A 23,556-nucleotide genomic window follows, 5' to 3' on the forward strand; every position below is an offset into this window, starting at 1 on the left:
GCTATTTGTTTTCCCCTTTATTTTTTTGAGGCTCTTCTTAAGCAATACTTTTTATCTTAAAAAAAGAGTCTTCGCTTCCCCTAGTGTAAATTATGCCTTCTTGCAGTAATCACTACTGCTTAACTGGCATTCAATTTACAGGATAAAAATATATTCTTTTGGCTGTCCAAATGACTGTGTACACAACTTGTCCTCAAACCCACTCTGAATTTTGGCTCAGAGCAACCATCCTGTTAAGAGGATGGAATGTGGTTTCAAGCAATGCCAGAAGTATTGCATAAGCGATAATTGATATTTTTACTAGCGGCAACTTTGTAGTTGATAATGGGTTATTAAAACAGGAAAAGAGGCCCTCCCCACAGAATCCCATCTGAGATGTAAAGGGAAAAGGTGTCCCAGACAAAAAGCCTCTCAGTGTCAATAAAGGGTGGTTCCAGAGCCCCATATCTTCCAGAATGTGTGGCCCCAGGCAGAAAGCAGCAGAGGAGAAGCTCTCTTGTTGCAGGACTCCTCTGCCACAACCAGGGGAGCTAATGGCCCCTCCCCCATTCCCCCCCTCCAGCCACAGGCCACCAAGCCCCGGTGGAACTCTATTGCACTTTTGGAGTGAAAAAGGAGCCAAAATAGCAAGGGTACCAAGTGCCCTGTCATCCTGTTCCTTTTAAAAAATAATCCTGATATTGGCCTTTATTTAAATGTCTGCTTTCGACTTGTGTTTACAGAAGAGATTAGTGTCAAATTTGGCAACGCTGACAGAACAGAGTCTAGCTGGTCTGAGCTGTGAGCTGTCAAAGGTGCAGCTGCCTGTCCTCGTCTTGGCCATTCCCACGACCAAAGGCTTTTCCTCCAGGTGAGACGTCAGGGTGATTTCACTGAAGGCGGCAGAAGGCTCATGTATGACAAATATCACAGGTTTATCCCTCCTCCATTTGGAGATCTTCAAGAGAACACTAATTCTTTAGGAAAAGGAACTAACACTCTAATCCTTAATGCATAAAAGGAGACTGAGGCCCGGGCACCAGCGGACCTGCAGGGGATGGGGCGGGAACATGTACCAAGCAGGTTGGAGACTCGAGACCTCGGGGGTCACCTCACCCTTGGGTCACTTTTGCCCCTTGATTCTCAGCCTCGTGAGGCCACCAGCTCCCTCTCAGCACTCACATCAGCACTGATTCCAGCTCCAGGGGCAACAATCACTGTATATGAGATTGGCGCCCCCAGAGGAGGGCAATGCTCCGAGGCAAGATTTCACATACTTGCCTCCTCCTCGCCCTCCAGCCCCAACAGATTCATTCTTGTCAACGTCACAGGCATATAAATATTTTTCTCAGCCAAGGATTTTCTTTTTAGGGCACTAGAAGGAAGACAGCAAGGGCAGGGGTAAGAGAACAAGCGCTGAAGGCAGTGGAAACAGTGACAGGCTGACCTGCTATGATAAGTGTTCCCTGGAACAAGGCTGTACTGTCCTCCAACAGGATGACAGGACCAACCCCAGACAACAGCCTGCCCTGTGATTCACCTTCCAGGCCCTGCTGCCTGGGCTATGAGGTCAAAAAAGGCAAACAGACCCACACAGGTATGGACTTTCTCTGCTTCCACATTGTGATTTCTTTCTGCGCCACCCTAAGTGTCCGTGAATGTCACAGGCACTAGCGTTTCCAACAAGCCGTATCTATGGCTGGTCAGGTCCCCGGGGTTGAGTGCCCATGCCCTCTCGCTCCCCATCTCCCCTGCTCCATTGGCCATCGTTCCATATGGCACCATAACCCATCAGCACAGATGTGTCCAAACCATAAAGGACCCTCTCCAAGTGGGAGGAAGACAAATGTGAAAACTCAAAGACTACAGCAAGTGAAGGCTTCCCAAGGCCCACTCATCCCAACCCGCTTCTGAAACAGGAGTGAGCTCTTGAGAAGCATGAAACACACCCAAATAACACCACCGTTTCCCTCCAATCTCCAAGTGCCTTTTCTCTTTCATTACAGGGAAGAGTCATGGAGATGGCACCAAACCAGAACCCGCTCAGGCTCCTTTTCAAAATGAGGTGAGTGTGCTGCCTAAGGATGAGGAAGCTCTGCATTTTCTATGCTTCCAGAGTCATCAGACAGTAGCTGGTCCACAACAGGGAAGGAGACCTAATAATGGCAGTAAATGAAGAATAACGGTCAGTATCGATGGTGAAATGAGGTGATGGATGCAAAGTGCTTCAAACAGCACACAGAAAGATGGAGGGCTCTGCTCCTGCAGCTGTAACAACGATGACCAGGAGGATGACAAATGCTCACATGAGTGAGGACAGGCCCTCAAACTTGGCTGTGTGTTCAAATCACCTAAGGAAGTTTAGAAAACTCTGGATGCTTGAATCCCACCTGCAGAAATCCTGACTTAATTGGTGTGAAGTGTGGCCTGGACACCTGCATTTCTAGAACACCTATAAGAAGAAGGTATTCTCTCTCTTATTTTAGACTTTTAATTTTGAAATTATTATAGATGCACAGGAAGCTGAAAGGAAAAATACAGGGGGGTTCTGTGCACCACCTGCCCAACCTCTCCCAACGGTAACACCTTGCATAACTACATTGCAATATCAAAACCAGGGAGTGAACACTGGTACAACCCATAGTGCTTACTCAGATCTCACCAGTTACATATGCACTGTGTGTGTATGTGTGTGTGTGTGTGTGTGTAGTTCTAGGCAATTTTATCACACCTGCAGCTGCCTGTAACCATAATCACAGCCCAATCAAGAAGTCGTGGCATTACCACAAGACTACCCCTTTGTGGCCATACCCACCTCCGCCCCATCCTTCAAACCCTAACAACCACTAATCTGTCCCCCATTTCTATGTTACATGATGAATGTTATATAAATGGAATTGGGCAGTATGCATCCTTTTGAGACTGGCTTTTTTCACTCAGTATCATTCCCTTGAAGTTCATTCAGGTGTCTGGGTGTGTCCATAATCTCTTCATTTTTTATTGCAGAGTAGTATTCCATGGTATGGATGTATCAGTTTAACTATTCACTCACTGAAAGATATTTGGGTAGTTTCAAGCTTTTGGCTGTTATGACCAAAAGCTGCTATAAACATTCATGTACAAGTCTCTGGGTAAAAATAAGTTTTTATTTCTCTGGGATAAATGCCCAGGAGTACAACCAGTGGGTCTTAGTTTTAAAAGGAACTGCCAAACTGTTTTCCAGAGTGGCTATGCCCTTTTACTTCCCCACCAGCAGTGCATGAGCAACCTGGTTCCTCTGCATCCCGGTCCATGTTTGGCGTGATTGCTGGCTATCTTGGTGTGTGTTCCATCAGCACCTGAAAGGAATGCCATCGGGCCTCCTGTTCATTCCCTACTGGTGATATCTGTGGGGCGGAAGGCACTCCCATGGGTTGCCTGGTGTCGCCAGGCCACCTTGTGCCGGGAGGCGTATGGGAGGGAGAAGCTGCTGAACCTGGGCCTCCTTGTGCCACTGGGACAAGGGCAGGGAGGCACAGGCCTTCGCTGCTGCTGCTGCAGCCAGCAGATTCGGTTGCCCGCTGTGTCCTGGCTGTGGGACAGGAGCTGGGGTTCACTGCTGCAGTGGCCCGCAGGTCTGCCAGCCCAACACATCCTGTGTATGGAACGGGTGTAGCGGGCTCCCCACAAGGTCTCGGTGGGCTCTGCCTTTCCCAGTCCACCAACCAAGAAGCAGGTTGCTCTTGGGGTTTATGTTTGTATCTGTTGATGGTTTCAGGTCGCAGACCTCTAGGTACCAAGTCCAGGATACATGGGAGGTATAAAGAAAGCCCTGGAACTCACCATGCTGTCGTTCCTCAGGTCCTAAGGTCCCCAGCCAACCTGGCTTCTTCTTTCCAGCTTTCATAGCCCTTTTGTTATTGTCTATTGAATCATTCCTAAGGTATTTGGTTGCATTTAAAGGAGAGGAGCAGGGAAAAGTTGAGTCTATACCAGCTCATTCCAGTACCAAAGCCAGCACTGGCTCCTTGAATGCTCTTAACCATGCTATGATGGAGGGAAAGTCAGTGTGCCCATTATTCAGATAAGCTGGGGGCACAGGGAGATTAAGTGATTTGCTTAACCTGCAGCAAAGTTGCCTTCAGGCTTTACTCCCTGAGGACCTGCATTAAAGCTGCAGGCCTGGGCTGCACATTTGGGCAGAACCTTGGAGGCCTGTGCCCTAGGGGACAGCATGGGCCCTGCCTTTCCCATGTGCCCCTTGACAGTCGCTGGCTGCACAGATGCCAGAGTACATGCTCTCCGGCAGAGCTCCTCCCTCTCTGGACTGTCACCACCTTCTCTCCATCCACAAGCAGACCAGGCCTCCCTAAGCCCCCTGTCACAGTCACTTCCTGCAGAGGACCTGCATCCTGTCCCACTGTGTCCCTGGCTCCCCCCACCCCACTCGTCCCTCCTCCACCGTCTCATGCTGATGCAGCCCCTCCAAATGCAGACCCCTCCCTCAGTGCCCATTCCCCCACTTCTGCCTCCTCTCTGAGGACTCTCAACATGGCCCTTTTATGGGGGTGACTGCCCTGTACTTCACGCTCCACAACAAATAGCCTGTTACATATGATCCTACTTTCAAATGCACCATAACTTTATATAATGATAATCCTGGTTCCATCACCTATAAGCTCCAGGGCTGCGGTGAGTTGCTTAACCTCTCTGTGCCTCAGTTTCCTTACCTGTAAAACGGGGAGAATGACAGTACTTACCCCACTGGATGGTGGGGAGGACTGAATGAACTAATGGCTGTAAAAATGGAAAACAAGCTTGTATAATAAATCTATGAAATGGATTACTGTTCAATGGGAGTGTATCTGCGCTGCCAGCTTTGTCTTGGGGTCTGGGCACTACCCAGATCCCGGTCTATTTTGTCCTTTATGTTGTGCAGGGGTCACAGGATCAACAAGAGGGTTTCATGTGAGTTCAGAGATCAGCTCAACCCTCCTCATCCTCCAAGAATCTTTCCTTCAACCCCCAGGCTGCAAGGAACTAGCTCTGTGCAAATACCCCAGAGTGAGGAAATCAACACTACCTTGCGTGTTTCCAGAGAGCTCAAATTTTATGAACTTTCTTCACTACTAATAATCATGCTTTGAGTAAGGTTCAAGTTACAAGTTCAAATAACTGCAGCAGTATCCAGCCCACAGTCCCCCATATTTCCCATGAGGAGTGTTAAGTGTTTTGCAGAAAACTTCGTGAAATTTGCATTTTACATTCTCTGCCTCTGTATGACCTGTTGGGGATGACTTGTCAGTAGATTATCGACTGACTTCTAGGATTGCCTCTTTTAATTCTGAGCACTCACAAATTGTCTGATATTATCTGGAATCCTTCGACAAGCATTATTAATATCCTAAGTCTAAACTGTATGCCATTTGTCTCATTTCCCTCTTGCATGATAGCATTTGCCTATTTTAGTCTTTAGCACCCCCTGCTTTCCCTCATTGCTCCTCCACGGTTATCAAAGCTGTTGGTGCTCTCATTTGCAAACAAGCTCTCTCAATCTGGGCCTAGAGAGCCCAAATCATGTGAAACACCTGGTTGATCTCTCATCCCCTCCTCCATTATCTGGGTCTTCAGTTCCTACTGGTACAAGGTGTAGTGTACCACCTCTAAAGGGGTGCATGAAAACTGGGTGGGACTCTCTGGGCAGTCCAGTCATGATGAGTGTGCCCAGTGATAAAGGCAACTAAGTTACCAAAGCCAGCATCCCTCAGGTCTGGCTCTTCAAAACACGACGTGACCTTGGCTTTCAAAAGTGGTATCTTTACAACCCTCTGCAAATCTGCAAGTTTGAAAGTAGGATCACTTTGGGGGTCTCTTTAACTTTCTTTCCAGTTTGGTAACCAGCCCTCATAGTTTTCTTTCCTGAGCCATTTTTCACAAGAAAATGAATTTTGTAATCACCATGCAGGAGTTGTTATATATACAACAAGGACCAGAGAATAAGAAGTTCTGAAGACCAATGCTGGGCAATTGCCAGGCTTAAGCCCCCAAGGCCCAAGTGATTCAATTTCATGTTGCAGCCAGAAGTGACCAGGGTCCTGGACTTCAGGGCTCGCTCTAAACTCTCATATTCCAGAAGTTTCCACATAACATTTGGGGGCTGCACTTGTCTTCCAGACCTTGGGTAATATCAGCAAATGTGGAAAGAGAAAACAAAGTCTTTGATATTAGATACAAAAACAATCAAAAGGCTGACTTGCCCGCTGTGTAATTCTACCAACGGGGCAACCCTGGGATGGACTCTGCACATGCAGGTCACTGGCAGCGAGGCTGGGAAGAAGTCGCCCTTAGGAAAAGCACAGACACTCATGGCTTCTGCCTCCAAACTGAGAATAAAAACTGAAAGGGAGACTGGAGGGGGCAAGACAGGAATGCCAGGATTTCAAGGCCTTGGGCTAAGGACCTCAGCTGCCCTTTGGGGATGTCAAAGACGACCACTTTGGGGGCTTTTCAGGAGCGTTTGACATTTTTGTTCAGTGTTTCAGTCCTGATACTTCCTTCCATCTTTTTCATGAAACCCCCCATCTCACACGCAAACCAAATTCTGCTTGACCAGCGTGTTCCCGAACAGGTCTGTTGATAGCCATGAGTTTGACCTTCTGGAATTTAGCCAAAAATTTACCAGATTTTATGATACATCAAGTTAAATGTCTAGATTAGAGTGGGGTCTCTTTTAACAAGTAGTTTGTACCAACCATGACTACAAGGAAAGCTGGTCTCCAAGCTATAGAGGAAGCTGAATGGAAACACAGCATCGGCTCTGGAAGCCCACTGAAGACTGGTCAGAGGCTGCTGGCACTGTATGGGTGGTAAATGAAGCACGGGTGAAAAGGGACCACAGAAAAGATTCCAAAGTCACGGGAAGAAAGCTATTCTAAAACCTCCCCCATAGACCAAAATCTTAAAAATGAAGAAAAAATAAGGTTTCTCCCTTCAACTCCATATATACAAATCTACGTTTATATGTGTACACACACGCACACACACACAGGTACAATATACAGCTAGAAGCGAGCACTGCACTAAGATGGGGCCGGCGGAAAAGGCTACCGCTTCGACATGCTTTAACCGTTCTTCTCAAAGTATCACGTGCACAGGCATCACCCAGCTGGGCTCGGACCCTGCATTTCTAACAGGCTCCTAGGTGACAAGATGCTGCTAGTCCTGGGACTACCCTCTGAAGAGCAAGGTGCTGGTGCAGTTGTAGTTAGTCTGTTTTTCCAGTCTGTCCCTGGTGCAGCGCCACACATGGGGCTGCCTCACTCTTTGCCAGATTCTGAATGGAGCATGTGATGAGGGAGCTCCAGGTGATAACCGTCAAGTCAGTAAGAACAGTTCAGGTTGGGGTGGCTGGAGGGGGGAACAGGAAAGGAGAGGGGTTCTGGGAGCTTGCTCTGCTGAGTAAGCCAAGCTCTACATGGAGCAAGCAGCCAGCAGCAAGCCGACCACCTTTTTCTTCATGGTAGCTCTCTCCTACTGCCGGAGCAGCTCCTGCCCCTCCTTGGTGACGGCAGAGCACAGGCCACAGAGAGGTACAGGGCCTTAGCTAATCCCAGTGCTCCCCCTACCACAGAGCCACCAACGCGGCCAACCACGGGTTTGTTAGGTGTCATTTACCCAGTAAGCACGTGCTCCTGCCTGGAAGGCTCCTCTGACCAGAAACCAATCTAAGCGTGCCTTGTGGTTATCGGCAGGCCACCTGTCACTTGGCCCTCACTGTGTCTGGAGCTGTCCCGTGGCAGGGGTCCTACTGGGCCCACCAGGTCCTTGGTGTGAGTTTGACTTGGAGATCCACTGCTGTTTCTCTGCCCGCTTCTCTTTAACAACTTACCCGGTTATAAGCTAGCTACACCATGGCCCTGGTGTAGGCGCAGGTTCACCCCCTGCCCAAGTAACACTTCAGCCCCCACGTCACGGGGCCCAGCTTCTCCAGTGGCTGCCAGCCCCATGCCAGCATCAGCCTCTCCGGGGACTTTGGCAACCCCAAGATTTGTCCCAGCTCAGTTCAGAACTGACCAAGCCATCTTCTTCTCATTCTCTCTTTGCTCCTGATAATAGTGTCAGTGAATCACCAAGCTCACTTCATACCTGACCCTTCTTTGACACCACAGAAGCGAGCTGTGGTTAACAAGATGACGCCTTTGTCATGCTTCCAGTGACTCTTGGGGAAATTTAACAACCTCCCACATTCTATATCTATCTACTTATTTATGTTTTCTCCAAGACAGGCCATTCCCAGATCCTCACGCAGGCCCCTGACAACTACGCAGGCCCCTGTGCTCTGTTTTGTTGTCAAGAACAAAGTACATGATATCATGGCTCCCCCAGACCCCTCAAGCCCCTCTGCTGGTCCTGTCTGCCACCACCATCATCTGGCAAAACTATCACCTCCAGGCAAGGTAGGAGCACGCCCTCTGTGCCTAAAAATGGATTAGGAGAGGAGGGCTCTTTCCCAGAATGTGCCATTGACTGGGCTGGTGGCAAAGTTCCCAGGGACTCAGAGATGTGCAACTGCCCTCAGGTCTTTGGAATTTTCCATCAGCAGTGGGCAGTGGATGAATAAGGATTTCAGGCATGAAACCAAATACCTTGGGAGAATGTGGGCATGTGTAAGCCACAACAAAATACCATAAACTGGGTGGTTTATCAACAATAGAAATTTGTTTCTCACAGTTGTAGAGGCTGGAAGTCCAAGATCAAGGTGCCAGCACAGTGGGGTTCTAGTGAAGGCCCTTTCCTGGGTTGCAAAGGCTGCTTTCTCGTTGTTTCCTCACATGGCCAAAAGACAGCTAGTTAGCTCTCCAGCCTCTTCTTACAAGGGCAATAATCCCATTCAGGAGGGCTCCACCCTCTTGAGCTAATTACTGCTCAAAGGCCCCACCTCCACGTACCATCACTCTGGGGATTAGATTTCAACATATGAATTTTGGGGGACACAAACATTCCATCTATAACAGAGCACTCCATCTGTGGAGAAATTTGCCACCTCCCACAGTACTTACAAAACCCCAGTCATGTAAGCAAAAACTGTCTTTCCCAGTAAGGGTAAATCCAGTTACCAGAAGAGCCACATGGGGAGGGCTTGGCCTCAGCACGAGATCAGTTCAGTTGTATAAAAGGCACCACGCCACAGGAAAGGGAGGCCGTCTGCAAAATGAGGCTGAGATGACTTTGGACATCCCTTCCAGCTCTGAGAACCAGGAGAAAAGCCACTTAAGAGGAGCTGCCAGAAGCTCTGGTAATCTAACGAGGAAACTGCATCTCGTCTAATTCCTGGAATAGTCTGTAACGTAAAGAAGTTCTGAGGGGATTTCAAAATTTGGTTCTTCAGCCAAACTCAATTCACACACCCCCTCATCCCCCCTCCCCGCTCCCGCCCCACCATCTCCTCAAACACCATCTCGAACGACATCATTTCAGGTAAGGAAATCCACCAATAATTAAGGGCAAAGAATTCCTGGGGTAGAGACAAACATCCACACAGCTTGTGTAACCTTTCCTATCACAGTAACAAAACTCTGGGAGCAGCAGACATCCCAGATCCAGCTGTATTTCCCATCACGGCGATAACATCCAGTCAATAGCTGCTCGGACTGGCCACTCAGAATGCAGGTGGGAACACATCTGTCTGCTTGCTGAAGAGCTTTTAATGGTTTTCCCTTTGTTTGTCTTCCCTCCCAGGCCTGGCCTGGGCAGATTTGGGAAGACTGTGGTCAAGGTACTCTTAGGAACAGTGGCTCTGGGCTTTCCAGTCAAATGGAGGAAGTGTTGTCTCCTCACATTCAATCCAAGTCAGGGGTAAGACTCCAAAGGAAATCAAAATAATTTCCCTGCAACTCTTCTTAATGCTGGGCAATGAGAAATCGCTCCCTAAGGCAGAGAAGCCATTTACACAGGACCACCAGTGACAAAGTTCCCTGCTGTTCTGGACACTGCACCTCCCATTGAAAATCATTCATCTGGGAGGGACCGGAAGGAAATTCTGCTTTTATGTGTCTGGGGTCGGGGCGGGGGGTGGAGAAAGGAGGAGAAAAAGGAAAGGCATAGCTGTTAGGAAGGACTCACTCAGGGCAACACGGAGCAGGGCTGAGAGATGCTGTGCCAGGTGCAGGCTCCACTGTGGCCACCCCGCAATCCTCCAGAAGTCACAAGTCATTCTAGCTCATCCAAGACTTGCGAAGGAGGGTGGCTTGTAAATTAATGTCAAAGACCTTACAATTTTCAGCAGCACATTTTTAAAAATAATAAGGAAAGTAAACGAGGCCTGGGTGTTTGATACAACTCTGGAATCTGGATAAGGCAGCCGAGCCAGGGATGCTCATACACCTAGGAGATGGCACTCAGAAATCACTCCAAGCACCTCCGCGTGAAACCCAAGAGCCCTAAACACCACTGGCACCACCAATTAAGCTTCTGTCTGGGAGGAGAGCCTGCAGGAGGCCATAGGAGCTGAGTAGGGATGGAGGGTGAGACCCAGAGAGCCAGGGAGGAGTCCGTCTGAAAACCCAGTGTGGGACTTGCTTGCCCTAGAAGCAGCCCTTCCTGTAGACCTCCTGGGCTGGAAGGGTCCACCCTTTCTGTTCTGCGAGAAAGGTTGACCCATACACGAACACAACTGCCCTAATTCCAAACTAGAACAAAAGCACCCTTGCCCTCCTCCTGGGATTTCTAACCGGTTATGACATTTGCAGAAATCCTCTCTCCGCTGCACCTTCCTTATAAGGCCAGCCCATCTGATGTCTGTGCTGTGCCCGCCGGGTTACGCGCCCAGGCAGAGGACTCGGCAGGCTGCCTGGCCGTCCTCGGGGGCTACCTACCTGCTCACATCCTGCCCATGTGCACACCGCGTTCCCCTGTACCGTACCAGGCAGCTCATTCTTAACATAGATCACAGGCAAATACTTCCCCTCTTCACAAATCTAGATAATGGCTTTCCTTACTTCCTGTTCTGGGATTGAGACAATTCCTTTCAGTTTGAATTGTGTTGACTCCAGTTATGAGAACATTTCCCCCAGAACAGCTGTCCCCTCCCTTTTCCTCTACTCCCCAGACACCTGCCCACCCTCTGCCCATAAGCCACGATCCCCAGGAATTGGACTCTGTCCGTGTTCCATGCTGCACCCCAGGTGAGCGTGTTCCCAGGCACACTTCAAGAGGACATCTTTCCCACGTCCACTGCCCTGAACTCATTTGCACAGCGTCACGTTCTAGCCAGAAACATCCGGAGTGCCTGGATCTAGCTTTTGATGGGTATCTTTATTGGGGGATACCAAGCTTCACCTGTGACCTGCCTGGACCAGGGATCCCACTTGTTACTTCAGGGCACGAGGTGGCCACCCACCTGCCCTCTGTCCTCAGGACTGAGCAGGAGGACAGAGTCCCTCCTCCAAGTGACATCAGCCAGGGCAGTGCTTCCACAATTGTGGGCTTGGTTCCGGGGCGCGAGGGGCGTTTGTGCGGGTCTGAGAACCCAGCTGTGCACCACACACTGTTGCAACTGGGTCTGCCTATAACTAACTGCATGTCTGCAGGTGCACAGGTGCACCAAACACAGTTCCTGGTTGCCAGGGCATTTGTATTGTTAAACCCTAGCCCCATGGTTCTCTCCACTTGGGAGTGTCTATGTACTCAGTACCTCAGCCCCCTGTGGGCCCTGCCTGTCCCCCTCCTTCTGTTCCTCCCCTTCCATTTCCAGGTCTCCCAGGAGGTGTCAGGTGAGAGATGACAGGACTACGCTTGCCTGTGGTGGCAACTTTCAGGAAGGCTGGGCCTTTCCTCACTTGACTCACCAGCCGTGAGCATATCTGCCTGGTACAGCTGCAAGAAGCACGGAATTCAGGGTGACCTAGAGAGGGGCGAGCTGGAGCCAGGAAAGCAGGATCGTATCTAGCACCACAGCTCAACCCTGAGGGTGGCCTGGAGGGACAGGGTCTGGGAGCAAGAGATGGAAGCAGGAAGGTGGATGAGGCCGAAAGCAACAATAAAAGGTCTAGACCTCATGCTGGTGGCAGCTCCACCCTGGCTGCACCTGGCATCTCCTGGAGAGCTTCCGAGATGCTCCCTCCCCCAGAGGGGGTGGTTTAACTCATTAGGCTGAGGCTTGGCCACAGACACTTCCAAGTGCCTCAGAGGCTCCTCTCCTGAGGCGGGGCCCAGATGTCACATCTGCTGGGTTCCCAAGCTTCCATGAAGACAGCATTTTTCAGAGGCCACAGGCAGATCCAGCTGACCAGAGGAGAGGTAAATTCCAGAATGGAAAGACCCAAGAAAGGGCATATGGAAGTCAGGAAAAACCCCAGGAAGAGCAGGTGGGGAGAGGCGCAGCCCCCGTACAGGTAGTGAGGGCCTGAACATGGGGTGTGGCTCTGGGGCCTGTCTGGAGCTGGAGAGGTCACATGGTTTGGACTGACTCTCAAGGCAGGTGTTGATCTGGCTCAGCCTTATCTAACAGAGCCTCCTAAATCCGACAGAAGCAGAGATTTATTTTCTGCAAGGGAAAGCTCTTTGTTTTTCCGAGTGGGTGGCCGAGTATGCATTAAGTGGAGTCCCTCCCCTCTCTCCCCACCCCACCTGCAAGCCCTGTGCTTAAACACCTCCCAGGCACTGTCTTACCTGATTGAGAAGCACGCTGGGTTTCCCCAGGCACCAAACAACCAGTTGAGACTTGGTTCTGTGCCCTCCTGGCCTCCAACTGCACTAGGGAGAGCTCTTGTCAATCAAATGTCTCCCCTGGGCCTTATCATGCTGTATTAGACCTACTTTCCCCAAAGCAAAAGGCACTCTAACCAATTTTCATAGAACCATTTACTTTCTTTCTTACACTATTAAAATTCCAAATCATAGCAAACAATATCCTCTAAAAATCCAACAGACGTATTAGGCACAGTCACTTTAATGCTATACTAACGTCACTACCTAAGCTCTCCTTGATCATTAGGGTGTCACTGATTTTGCTTTTTATTTTTCTCATGGGCAGTCAGCATGTACCCGAGCTTCTGAGGAGAGTTCTTCCCATGAGCAATCAGGGTTGAGTTTGCCTGAGAAAAATGAATGCTTCGAGCTCTCCCCCTTTCTCTCTAAAATCAAATAGTGATAAACATCTTGGACACTGAGGTCCACCACAAGCCATCCTGGTTTCTTGAGGGAAAAAACCTGGGCAGAGTTGGCCCAGCTGGGCTGTTTCCCCCATGTCACTGATTCCATCATAACTAACAACAGCGGCAACTACGGCCCCCTAAAGTGAAAGAGGTCCATCAAAGACATCTTCTCATGCTCAGGACCGTCGCTTTCTCATGGTCACTGTGGGACGAAGAAAGGCACAAAAACAGCTTCATTTTCCGCTGGGTTTCCCAAGCTACCACAACAAGACAGGGAGACAGGTGCCTTCCAAAGCTCACACTAGGTGAACCAAAAGGTGGGGGGCAGCCGCCTATCTGGCAGCCTTTCATGGGCAAGAAGGTAACTAAGGTCATAGGTGCTCATTTAAAAACCCCAAAGCTGCTGTCAGCAAGGCTGCCCCACAGACCCAGCTCATCCTCCAGGCAGGAACACAGAACAGCCCCTTCCCAGGGTCTCCTCCACGACTGCCATTGGGAATTGCAAATCCTTCAGTTCCTGTCTAAAGCCATGGCTGGAGTCTTTTCTACCCTACTTCTTTACCAGGGTAGATATTCAGAAAACTGCCAGTCTTACCCACAGTACTTGCGTTTCCTAGGGAAACCCCTGTTGAGGACACATTTGGCTTTCTTCAGCCAGCTGTATCATGCCATTTTTTGCCCTCTCTGCCTAGGCTGCTGACAAACTGAAAGTACCTTGGTTTTTGGATAACAACAAGCTCTCTTCTTTATTATCTATATTTTGTAATTTGGATCCTTATTTTAATGGCCCTGTTGCATGGGTGTATTATCATACAAGTGATCCTAAATCATTTTAGGTAGAGACTAGAAAATTTTTTAAAGTAATGCTAGTTTCCTAATCTAGAAAGTAAAAGCTAATAATACCTGCCTCACAGGACTGATTCAATAATACAATGAATGCACAGCATCTAACACAGTACCTGGTACATAGCAGGTGCTCAGTAAATGAGATCTGATTTGACTTAAACATCATTACTTTATAGTTAACCTACATCCAAAGCAGCATTATTGATGTTACCATGGGAAGAGTTTTTCATTTAATTTATAATTTAGAACTTATTTTACTGCAAATTGGATTGGAGCCAGTTCACAGCACCAAATAAATTATTTTTGAACTACAATATTTGAAATAAAACCATGCATACAAACAGATGCTAGAAAGAGAGAGAAAAATTCCAGTACTACAATGAGTTAAATGTTAAAAATGAGCCTTACACTTAGTTTTGTGTTTTCTGAAAGCCAGAGCAAAAATGAAATCATGTTAACTTACGCAATTCTCATCATCTGATAAACGGCATGTGTAGCTCCTACGGAAAGTGACTTTTTCTCCTAACATTGGGATCTGAGGGTAAGTGCTCACACTGCTCCTTACAGGAGGTATATTGAGTACAGAGCAGAAGGGCTGCACCCATGCATGCCCACGTGCAAAGGCACACACACACACACACACACACCCTTCAAAAGAGATCTTTACTTTTCAGTATTAAATGGTTAGGAACTGGAGGGTGAGCTCTCTGGGGATTTTCCAGGGTTACACAGAGGGGTGTTCTTTATTGTTTTCTAAAACTTTCACCAAGAAATTTTGTTGGAGAGCATGGACCAGTGGCTCAGGTCCACAGAGAAAACCATCCATCCTATCTCAGTTCACACACACTTAAGAAACGTGGAGTTAAATTACTCCTCCCTATTCCAAAATACAGACAGTTTCCAGGTTCGCATCTGTGAAGGAGCCTGGCCAGTGGCTTTCCTGAGAGCGCAGGCTGGCCTCTACCTTCCCAAGCCTCCGCACAGCCTCTCTGGCTGCTCTGAGCCGGGTGACCAGAGGGGTCCGTGGATAGGGAGACTGTGGCTTCATCCTTGGGGGATCTGCTTCCCAACACTTTCAAATAATCAGAGACAAGAGACTTCTCTGGGAAAACCATAATCACCCAACTAGGGGCAGGACCAAATGCTACCAGGATTTATTGGCTTTGATTAACAATACGGTGTTTGTTTTTGCAGGTAATTAGAGTTCAGTGGCAAGCTCTAAAGAGTCCTCCAAGAAATTCTAAACAGACTGTAGCTAAAGGCTACTGGAATATGACTGAATCTAATCATTCATCTGCAGACCTCCCGTGTTAAGATGCCAGTGTTTGATACAGCACAACTGCACAGATCAGGGAGGAACGGCACTCTTTGTTCTTAATGCCCAAGGAGAAAAGGCAGCCCCTGTGTGCTCACATGCGGAGGTGACTGCTGCCATGGGATGCAGCAGTTCACGTAAATATATCTCTTCAAAGGTCCACACAACCTGCGTGTTGGGAAATGTTTTGACAACTCTGCATTCTCACAACTGTTAGGGAATTCATTCCGCTGTACTACGATGGGCTGGGTGGGGCATTTGATAGTGAGAAGATGTTTGCCAAAGCCATACTCATTTGTACTTTTCTTTCAGCAACCACTATTGGGTGGGGTTTTCTAGTTGGTTTTTTTTTTTTTTTAACAAATCTGAGATATGAATACAAATTTGATTACAAATAATTTTTAAAAATTATTTTCTAGTAGTGTAGGCAAACTAGTATGGGTATTTCTGAAATACTGTCAAGATGAAATAAATGTGTACGTAGAGATAACCACTTATCTTGCTTCTCTTGGCCAATAACATGTTATTTTCCCCTTAGTCCCAGGAAATACACATAAGATTATTTTCATTCTCTGTACTCACATCATGATAGCCAACAGGTACAGAAAAGTCAACAACAAACCCATCTACAGGAGTGAAAAAAATTAAAATGGGACCAGATAAACAAAGCAAGGTAAAAACATCAAGCCACAGATATGGCTAATACTAGGGGAAAACAACCGCTTTTGTACTCCTTATTCATTGCCTCTACTCTTCCAGAAGCTTGAGTTCACCTTTAGGGTTCCAGGCATCTTACTATCTCGGGCACTGGGAAAACTTTACAATATATATTTTTCCCCAAGAACTAGATTTCCATTTAATTTTGTTCTCTTCGGTCCAATATAAATTTTTCCATTGTTTTGCATGCTTTGGCCTCCTCAATTTATTTATTTAAAGTTCTTAAGCAGTCATATCACAATGTTTCCTTCAGAGAAACATAAAACAGACACCTACTCCAGGAGAAAGAGTAAACCCTCGGGCCACAGTTTGAGAGTCAGCTGGTTTTCTGCCCCCTGAGACTTCCTGCAGGTGATCTCAGCCTTGGGCCAGCCATTCAACCCCTCGGACCTTCTTTTTCCTCATCTAAAAAAACCAGGAGGCTGCCTCGGATTCTCTCCACATCATCTTTGGGCTCTAAGGCTCTGTGGTTCTTTCCTCTTCAAGGGAAGAACTTCCATGTGCAAAGCCAATAGCTGATGATTCTTTAAACTAAGACACTGACTTCTACCTTCAGAAAGTTGGACTTTGAAACTGGCTGAAAAAAAACAACCACCCAGATATTCAATAGCACAAAGATAAATCCCATTATTTGAATGGCATATTTAGAGTGGATCAAGATCATGATGGTTCGGGAAAGGGGATACAACTCACGACAACACTGAGAAAATCTCTTCCCTTTACAGCGTGTGCTTTAAGAACAGACTTAAAGCAAACATCAAATGAGCATTTCCACACTCAGAGACAGTCTGTTCTGTGATCTCTTGGGTTCCCTGAAGGGTTGGGACCCAGGCTTGCTGGCCTAGGTCCTTACTCTAGAGGAAGCAAAGGCATTCAGCAGCACTGTTTTAGAACTTCCAGAATTTGAGTGAAAAAAATATGTATTCAGAAAAGCATTTAAAGAGGCAGAACAATCCAGAGTCTGATACTTACTTGTGGCCCAGCTCATGAGCGATGGTAAAGGCCAAATTGAGGCCATTGTCTTCGGCAAGCACACATTTCCTCTTAGCACTGCACACACCTCCTAAGTAAGCAATTCCTGCAGCAGAGACACAAAACACATCCTCTTCAGAATGTGCGAGGCCCTGACCTCGCAGGGCAAATCCACATGGTCAACATCACACATCATCAAGAGGGGCAAACGGGGGCGAGGATGACCATGGGACTGGACCTGTCATTCCAGAGCTCATATGGAGACTGGCTGGTGTGTGATGCTTTTGTATTCGCCTAATAATAATAATAATAATAATAGTAATAATAACCACAAACATCTCTCAAGCATTTAACATACGTCAGGCAACGTGCTGAGTGGTTTACACAGATTATCTAATGAAGTCCTCGTTACCCGGGATGGAGGCAACAGAGAAACTGGGGTTCAGAGAGAAAAGGTAACTTTCCCAAGGTCACCTGGACTGGCACCTGGTGCTGGGATGCTGAGCCAGACCTGTCCAACTTCAGCATCCAGGGCTGGGACCAGGTGAGGCCAAAAAGTCGAGGCACCCAGTGCGCAAGGTTCAAGGAGGGTGTCCCTCTCAGGAGCTGACCCTGAGAGGGATGGAGGGCCTCCTCAAATTTCGCACCCTGGGCACCTCCTTCTCTCACCCCAGTCCCGGCCCTATTAGGGTTAATGCTCTCAGGGGGTGAACTTGGGTCCGGACCGGGACTCACAGAGAGCAGAGGCCACAGAAGGTGCAGAATGTTCAGAAAAATGTTTCAGGAGCCCTGAGGAGGACGAGACCAGGGCCCAGGAGCAATGAAAGACGCTGGAAGAGTACGGGCCTGGAAGCCATTCGGGAGGATGGGTCCCACGGCCCAACTCGCTCAACTCTGCACAAACATGACGGGGCCCAAGGACCTTCCCTGAGATGGGAGGATCAAGGCAACCGGGCGGGTACCAGACTCAGGAAAATGGTGTGAGCAAGGGGGTTGGGTACAGAGGACAGGAGGCTGCCAGCCTCTGGTGGACGATGGCAGTGCTCCAGAGGAGAGAGATTATTATGGCAGAGAGGCGCGTGTGAACAGGATGGGGGCCGTGGACGGACCAGGCACAGCTGTAGAACGCTGGGCATCAGCTGTGCACAGGCCACACATCTCCAGGCTGACACTCCAGAGCTAATACTGCCTACGGCAGCTCTCCACACTCCCTCTTAGCTCTGCACCCAGGAAGGACATCACTACGACCCAGGAATCCCCAGGATATATCTCAACAAAGCCAGAGTCCAAGAACCCCGAAGGGCTTGGGATAGAACTTGAGTACTGGTGGCGTCTGACTCCTCACTATGTCCTGTGAAATGAATGAGTGGCTGGGGGCCGTACGCCTGAGCAGGCTCAGTGTTGCCCTCGCTGTGAGCTCACAAGGGGTGTGGGGCGGGCAGTGGCTCTGCTGGCTATTGGTGTCTGGGGACCAGGTGGATAGGGACTCTGCCCGCCAGCCCAGTGCCCTGGAAGGGCTGTGGCCACCCGAGTGAGGGCACCTGTTCTCCACCCAGAGACACTACCCACTGCCAGGCTGCACGCTACTCCCTTTCACTAATGTGCCGGAAGTGTCTCAGAAGCTGACAGCGGCCCTGCAGGCACAGGAGCCGAGGAGGGAAGGAGCTGGCACAGGAGAATGAACAGGGGGATTAATTAATTAAAAATGAACCTCCCTCCCTGCTCCCAAAGAGCTAAACCAACATCCTATTTGTTGACATCAAAATCAAGCTGGGGCGGACCTCAGCCACACACAGGGCACTCCCCCGCAACCCCTGCAAGGGGCAGACAAGCTTGCACACCCCGGCTCAAGGGCTCAACTCACACTCAGCAAACTGAGCTGGGCACCACAGCACGTACCTGCTTTTATTTGGAAGCATGCAACACGCTTGGACAAGGTTGAAGAATTTTTTTTTTTTTTTACAAAAAAAGAAAGAAAAAAAGGAAATATTATTTGGCCTCAAGATGTGTTTTTTGCATATGGGTATCATAATTCAGCAATACAGACTATGGGAAGGATGAAAATACAACCAGAAAGGACACGATCTGCCCTTTCTGATATCGTTGAGGTCATTATTACAGTTTTGTTTAAAAATGCTTTGTGGGTTGCTGCAGAAAGTCCAGCAGTGAGTAGTCGGAATGCTTCCACACGGCACTGATGGCATACGCATGCCACACACACACACTCAAACGCACACCCAGCCATACCCAGCCTCCTGGGTCAATGAATCAATCAGAAACAATCAGATGTGCTCGCCCCGGAGGAGTTGTCTGGTGAGGGGGAAAGAGAGACATCCAAGGCCAGCTGTGCTGAGCTTGCTGTCCCAAAAGTGCCTGCTGAACCAGCAGACTTTAAATGCCACAGAAACACATCCCCTGGCCTCGGCTACACTCGGCACCCGGAACAGGCATCCTGAGTTTCCACTCTAATTGGGTAACATACAACACTAGGGAAACAGCTAAGTAGAAGGCCTTCCAATAACTGCATTTTCATTTTTCCAGGTGCATATGATTTTATTTTCTTACTAGAAAACAAAGCATTAGTTTATTTATAAGAAATGCTTTCACACAAAGGTGGATTAAGGTCTAGTGCTTTTAAAGGTTTATTCCAATCGTGGATAGCCCAGTCATAAAACCGAGCAAGGCAAAACACGTCAACAAAAACGGCCCAGAAAATGGAGCACGGGAGCTTGTGTGTTTATGAGCGACGGTGTGAAAATGCTTAGAACTCACAAAACAAAGTCTGGACAGAATCCCAGATTGTTGTAAAAGTAAGAGCGGCAGGGTATAGATGGTAATTAAACCAGGAGCTGCAGCAGAAAACAAAGCCCACCACTACTCCATGTTTTCTGGAAAGAAACAGCAGTCTAGAGAGGAGAGTGTGATGGAGACGCAGAGAAACCCCAACTCGTCAAGCTGCAAAGGCACCAACCTGGAAACCCCGCCCAATCCCACCTCAGCACTTGTCAAGAAATGAGGAAAAACCAGTTTTCTCTGCATTGATTTTTTTCTTTTAATTAAAAAAAGGAAGTCTGTAAACACAGGTTCTGCTAATGTCCATGCTGAAGCTGTGGAAGCAGAGGGACCTTCTTAAGTAACTGGAATTCCCCACACAGATAGCAAGGATTTCTCAGACCCTAGAGTGGTTCTTTCAATGGTTTCAGTCTTCCATGATTTAAAATTCTCCACCAGAGAAATAAGAGTAGAACTTATTTTTGAAATTTTAAAAAAACATCAATTCCACATGTTTACAGAGCTCCTTGGAACAAAAGTGAAGCAGAAAGGCAATTGGCATTTATTACGGTTCTCTTCACAGGCAAGCACTGCTCTGCATGCTTGGTCCTCCCTTATTTGGAAGGTATTACTGGCCCCACTTTACAGACAGGGAAATGAAGGTTCAGCATCCAGTTATGTAGCTGATCAGGGCCCAGACTTGGGTACAAATGCAGGGTTATCTTTCTCCAACACCCATGCTCCCCCAGTTAAACCCTGGGCCTCCTGCACCAAAGCTTTGGTAACCAGCGACGACGATAAGCTTGGAGGATTTAGAAGATTTTTGTAAATCGTAATGTGTATTTATGCTGAGATGTGGGTGGGATACAGTAAAGGTTTCATGTGTTTAAGTCCAAATGTTTTTAATCCTAAAGATAAAAAGACTTGAGGGATATGTGCAGCCACATTAACAGTAGTTACCTCTAGGACATGGTGAAGTCATTACAGATCTTTAATTTTTTTCTTCTTTTTTTGACTTAAACCTAGTACAGTGAATATGTACTCGCTATGAAAGTTAAAGTTATTGGTAATATTTCATTTATTCAAGGTGACATATAGCAGAGGCCAAGGTGGGAGACTAATAAAAAAAAGTAACAACAACAAAAACCCTCCGGATTTTGATTCTGAGTGTACAGCCCTTAAGGCAGCAGATAATGAAGGAAGTTTATAGTCAACACATAATTGAGTGTGTGCTTGTATCCTAAGGGCAACTCTCTCCACCTCTACTATAACCCTGGCACAGATTAGGTAAGCAAAAGTCTGAAATACTAGAGGTAGAAATGGAGGGCTGTAAAGTGTTCTTCTGGTGCCTGAAGAAGTATATTTAATTCATCCCAAAGCAGATCACATCCACCAGAGCCTCCTGACCCACCTTCCCAGGCAAATCAACTCAGTGTGGACACTCTCTCTTCTCCATTCTCTTCTTTTTCTTGGTAGGAGCACAAGCTTGGGGAGCAAATTGGGCGAGGAGGTTTAATTATTTTCTTTTTTAGTAGAAAAGTATGTGGTGTAAGCACATAATTCTTAAATTCAGAGTTGACCATATGATCCTTTCTAGATTTAAGGTATAAACAACACCCAACTGTATAAACTCTGGTTTATCCAGCAAATTGTCTCTGTAAACAGTTTACAGCTGTTGGCCCTGTTGCCCATTACTCAGACCTTCTCAGGCTCTGCCTCTGAGAAAGACAGTCAACTTGCTTCCACCAGCTGCTCAACAAACCAACACCATCATGGTTATCACTGGTACACCACGCTGCCTATTATGAGAAGGCAATTTACATCTATTCTCATGGCAATCACAGTGGTTGAGATTGAGTTTCATGTTCAGGCTCATCCACAAGTTCTTGTGCTCTTGGAAACTCACTAAGTGGTTGGAGGTATGATCTGAATTTGTGAACGGCATTAGAAACAAATGTCTTAGAGCCCAGGATGTGACAAATGAAAAGTAACTACAGTCTATTCTTGTTACTCACGGTACTTAGATTCTAAAAATTCGCCGTGAACCAGGCGAACCATGCTGGAATATAGAACCATTGGTCCTAGGGGAAATACAGGATTTGGTTCCTGTGAGCCTCTGGTCACATTTTTTCAAGTCACACATAACCTTGTTTTATGCGTGTTTCTGTATAAAGACACCTTACTCAATATATATCGTTGATTCATTAACATTGAACTCAGAGCCAACAGTCCTATAACTCACGCCTGAATGAAGATCATCTAGTATTTTTCTCTGCAAGGCGCATGGCAGCCTTCTTGAGCTTCAAAGCACTAAACAGCACTTCAGCACTATCTTTGGAGGCCATTCAAAACAGCAAAATCACCACAAAAAGCACAAAAATACGAAAAACAAGGTGTCAGACAGACCTCAAAAAGGATGTTTATTCACAGCATGAGAGCTGAAACAAGATGGCAAAATACTGCCTTGTTTGATATCTGCTGGGAACCTGCCTGTTGGGTGACTCAAATATTTCACCACTCTGCATGTGTCTGCAAATGACTACAAAAGTGCTGTAAGTATTGATTTTGGAGTTCCAAATAAACTTTAATGAGTAGGTGAATTCACACATGCAGAGTCCATGAATGAGTAAAATTAGCTGTATTCTCAAAAATCGTGTCCTATTCTCAGGCACAATGAAGTCTTTATCAGTTGCAATGAGGAAATTCAATTTTCATTTAAGCTTACGTATCCTATATATCCTGCTTATATTTCCTGACTCTATACTATCTAAATTATTTAACTGGCTCAGGCCCTTCTCCTCTGCAATTTTGCTTCTGTGTTCTCTGAGGTCAGTGGTTCACAGGGTCACTGTAAGTCACTAATCCCCTAAAGGATTCTGCACAGAGTGGACTGGAGAACAGGTATAGTTTCTAACAAATTGGGAAAGAATGTTAATGGTAAGGGCAGGAGAGGGACTGTGGAGCACTGCTTTCCAGACCAGCCTGTCCATGGCTTTCTGCCCCAGCTCAGTGCCTCCATCCCCCAGGGGCATAGCTGGATAATCCCTCCCAGACCCAGCCTTGTCTTAGCAATTCCACCACAAGTAGGAATCCCTGTCTCCCTGCTTCTCTTCTTCTGGGTCCCTTGGGGTTGGTCACAGTGGAAGGAAGATGAGTTAGTCAAGACCTTTGTCCCTACACCATGGACAGGGGAGGCAGCAATGGCATAAAAAGAGGCATTGGTTCCCTTCTTAAACATGGGCACTGCAGAAGCTGTCACTGCAATTCAAAAATGTCCATGCCCAACACCTATCTAACCTAGAAGAACACTGACAAACTGAAAACTCAGCAACTTACTCAAGGTTAAATGAAGTGGTAAATAGACAAAGCGTGACGGTAATAGCTTCCAAGTCTGATCATTGAAGGGCTCACATGCTCAGTTTTGAAACTTAATACCAAGTTAGAGCAATCAAAGCAGTGTGCTACATGCATAAAGATAGACATTTAGATCAACTGAATAGAACCGAGAGTCCAGAAATAAACCTTCACATTTATAGTCAATTGACTTTTGACAAGAGTGCCAAGACCATCCAGTGGGGGGAAAGAAGAGTCTTTTCAACAAATGGTGCTGAAACAAATGCATACCCACATGCAAAAGAATGATGTCAGATACCCTTCTTTAGATCATATACAAAAATGAACTCCAAATGGATTATAGACCTAAACATGAGCTAAACCATAAAACTCCTAGAAGAAAACAATTAAATCTCTCTGACCTTGGGGAAGGCAAAGCCTTCTCAGATGTAACACCAAAGGCATGAGTGAGGGAAAAAAATCCCACGT

The 23,556-nt window shown here is 47.3% G+C and overlaps 1 protein-coding gene across 3 annotated transcripts in view; it reads right to left on the minus strand.

The window, feature by feature from the left end:
• The window catches only part of ADAMTS17 (ADAM metallopeptidase with thrombospondin type 1 motif 17), a 350,376-nt gene that overhangs the window by 173,227 nt on the left and 153,593 nt on the right, over positions 1 to 23,556 (minus strand). For all 3 annotated transcript variants that reach the window (XM_079912255.1, XM_079912254.1, XM_079912256.1), the window contains one exon: positions 16,963 to 17,068. In XM_079912255.1, coding sequence (XP_079768381.1) covers positions 16,963 to 17,068 — 106 coding nt within the window. The remainder of the gene's footprint in view (positions 1 to 16,962; positions 17,069 to 23,556) is intronic.

Source organism: Stenella coeruleoalba (assembly GCF_951394435.1).
Source record: "Stenella coeruleoalba genome assembly, chromosome: 2".
NCBI classification, from domain to species: Eukaryota; Metazoa; Chordata; class Mammalia; order Artiodactyla; family Delphinidae; genus Stenella; species Stenella coeruleoalba.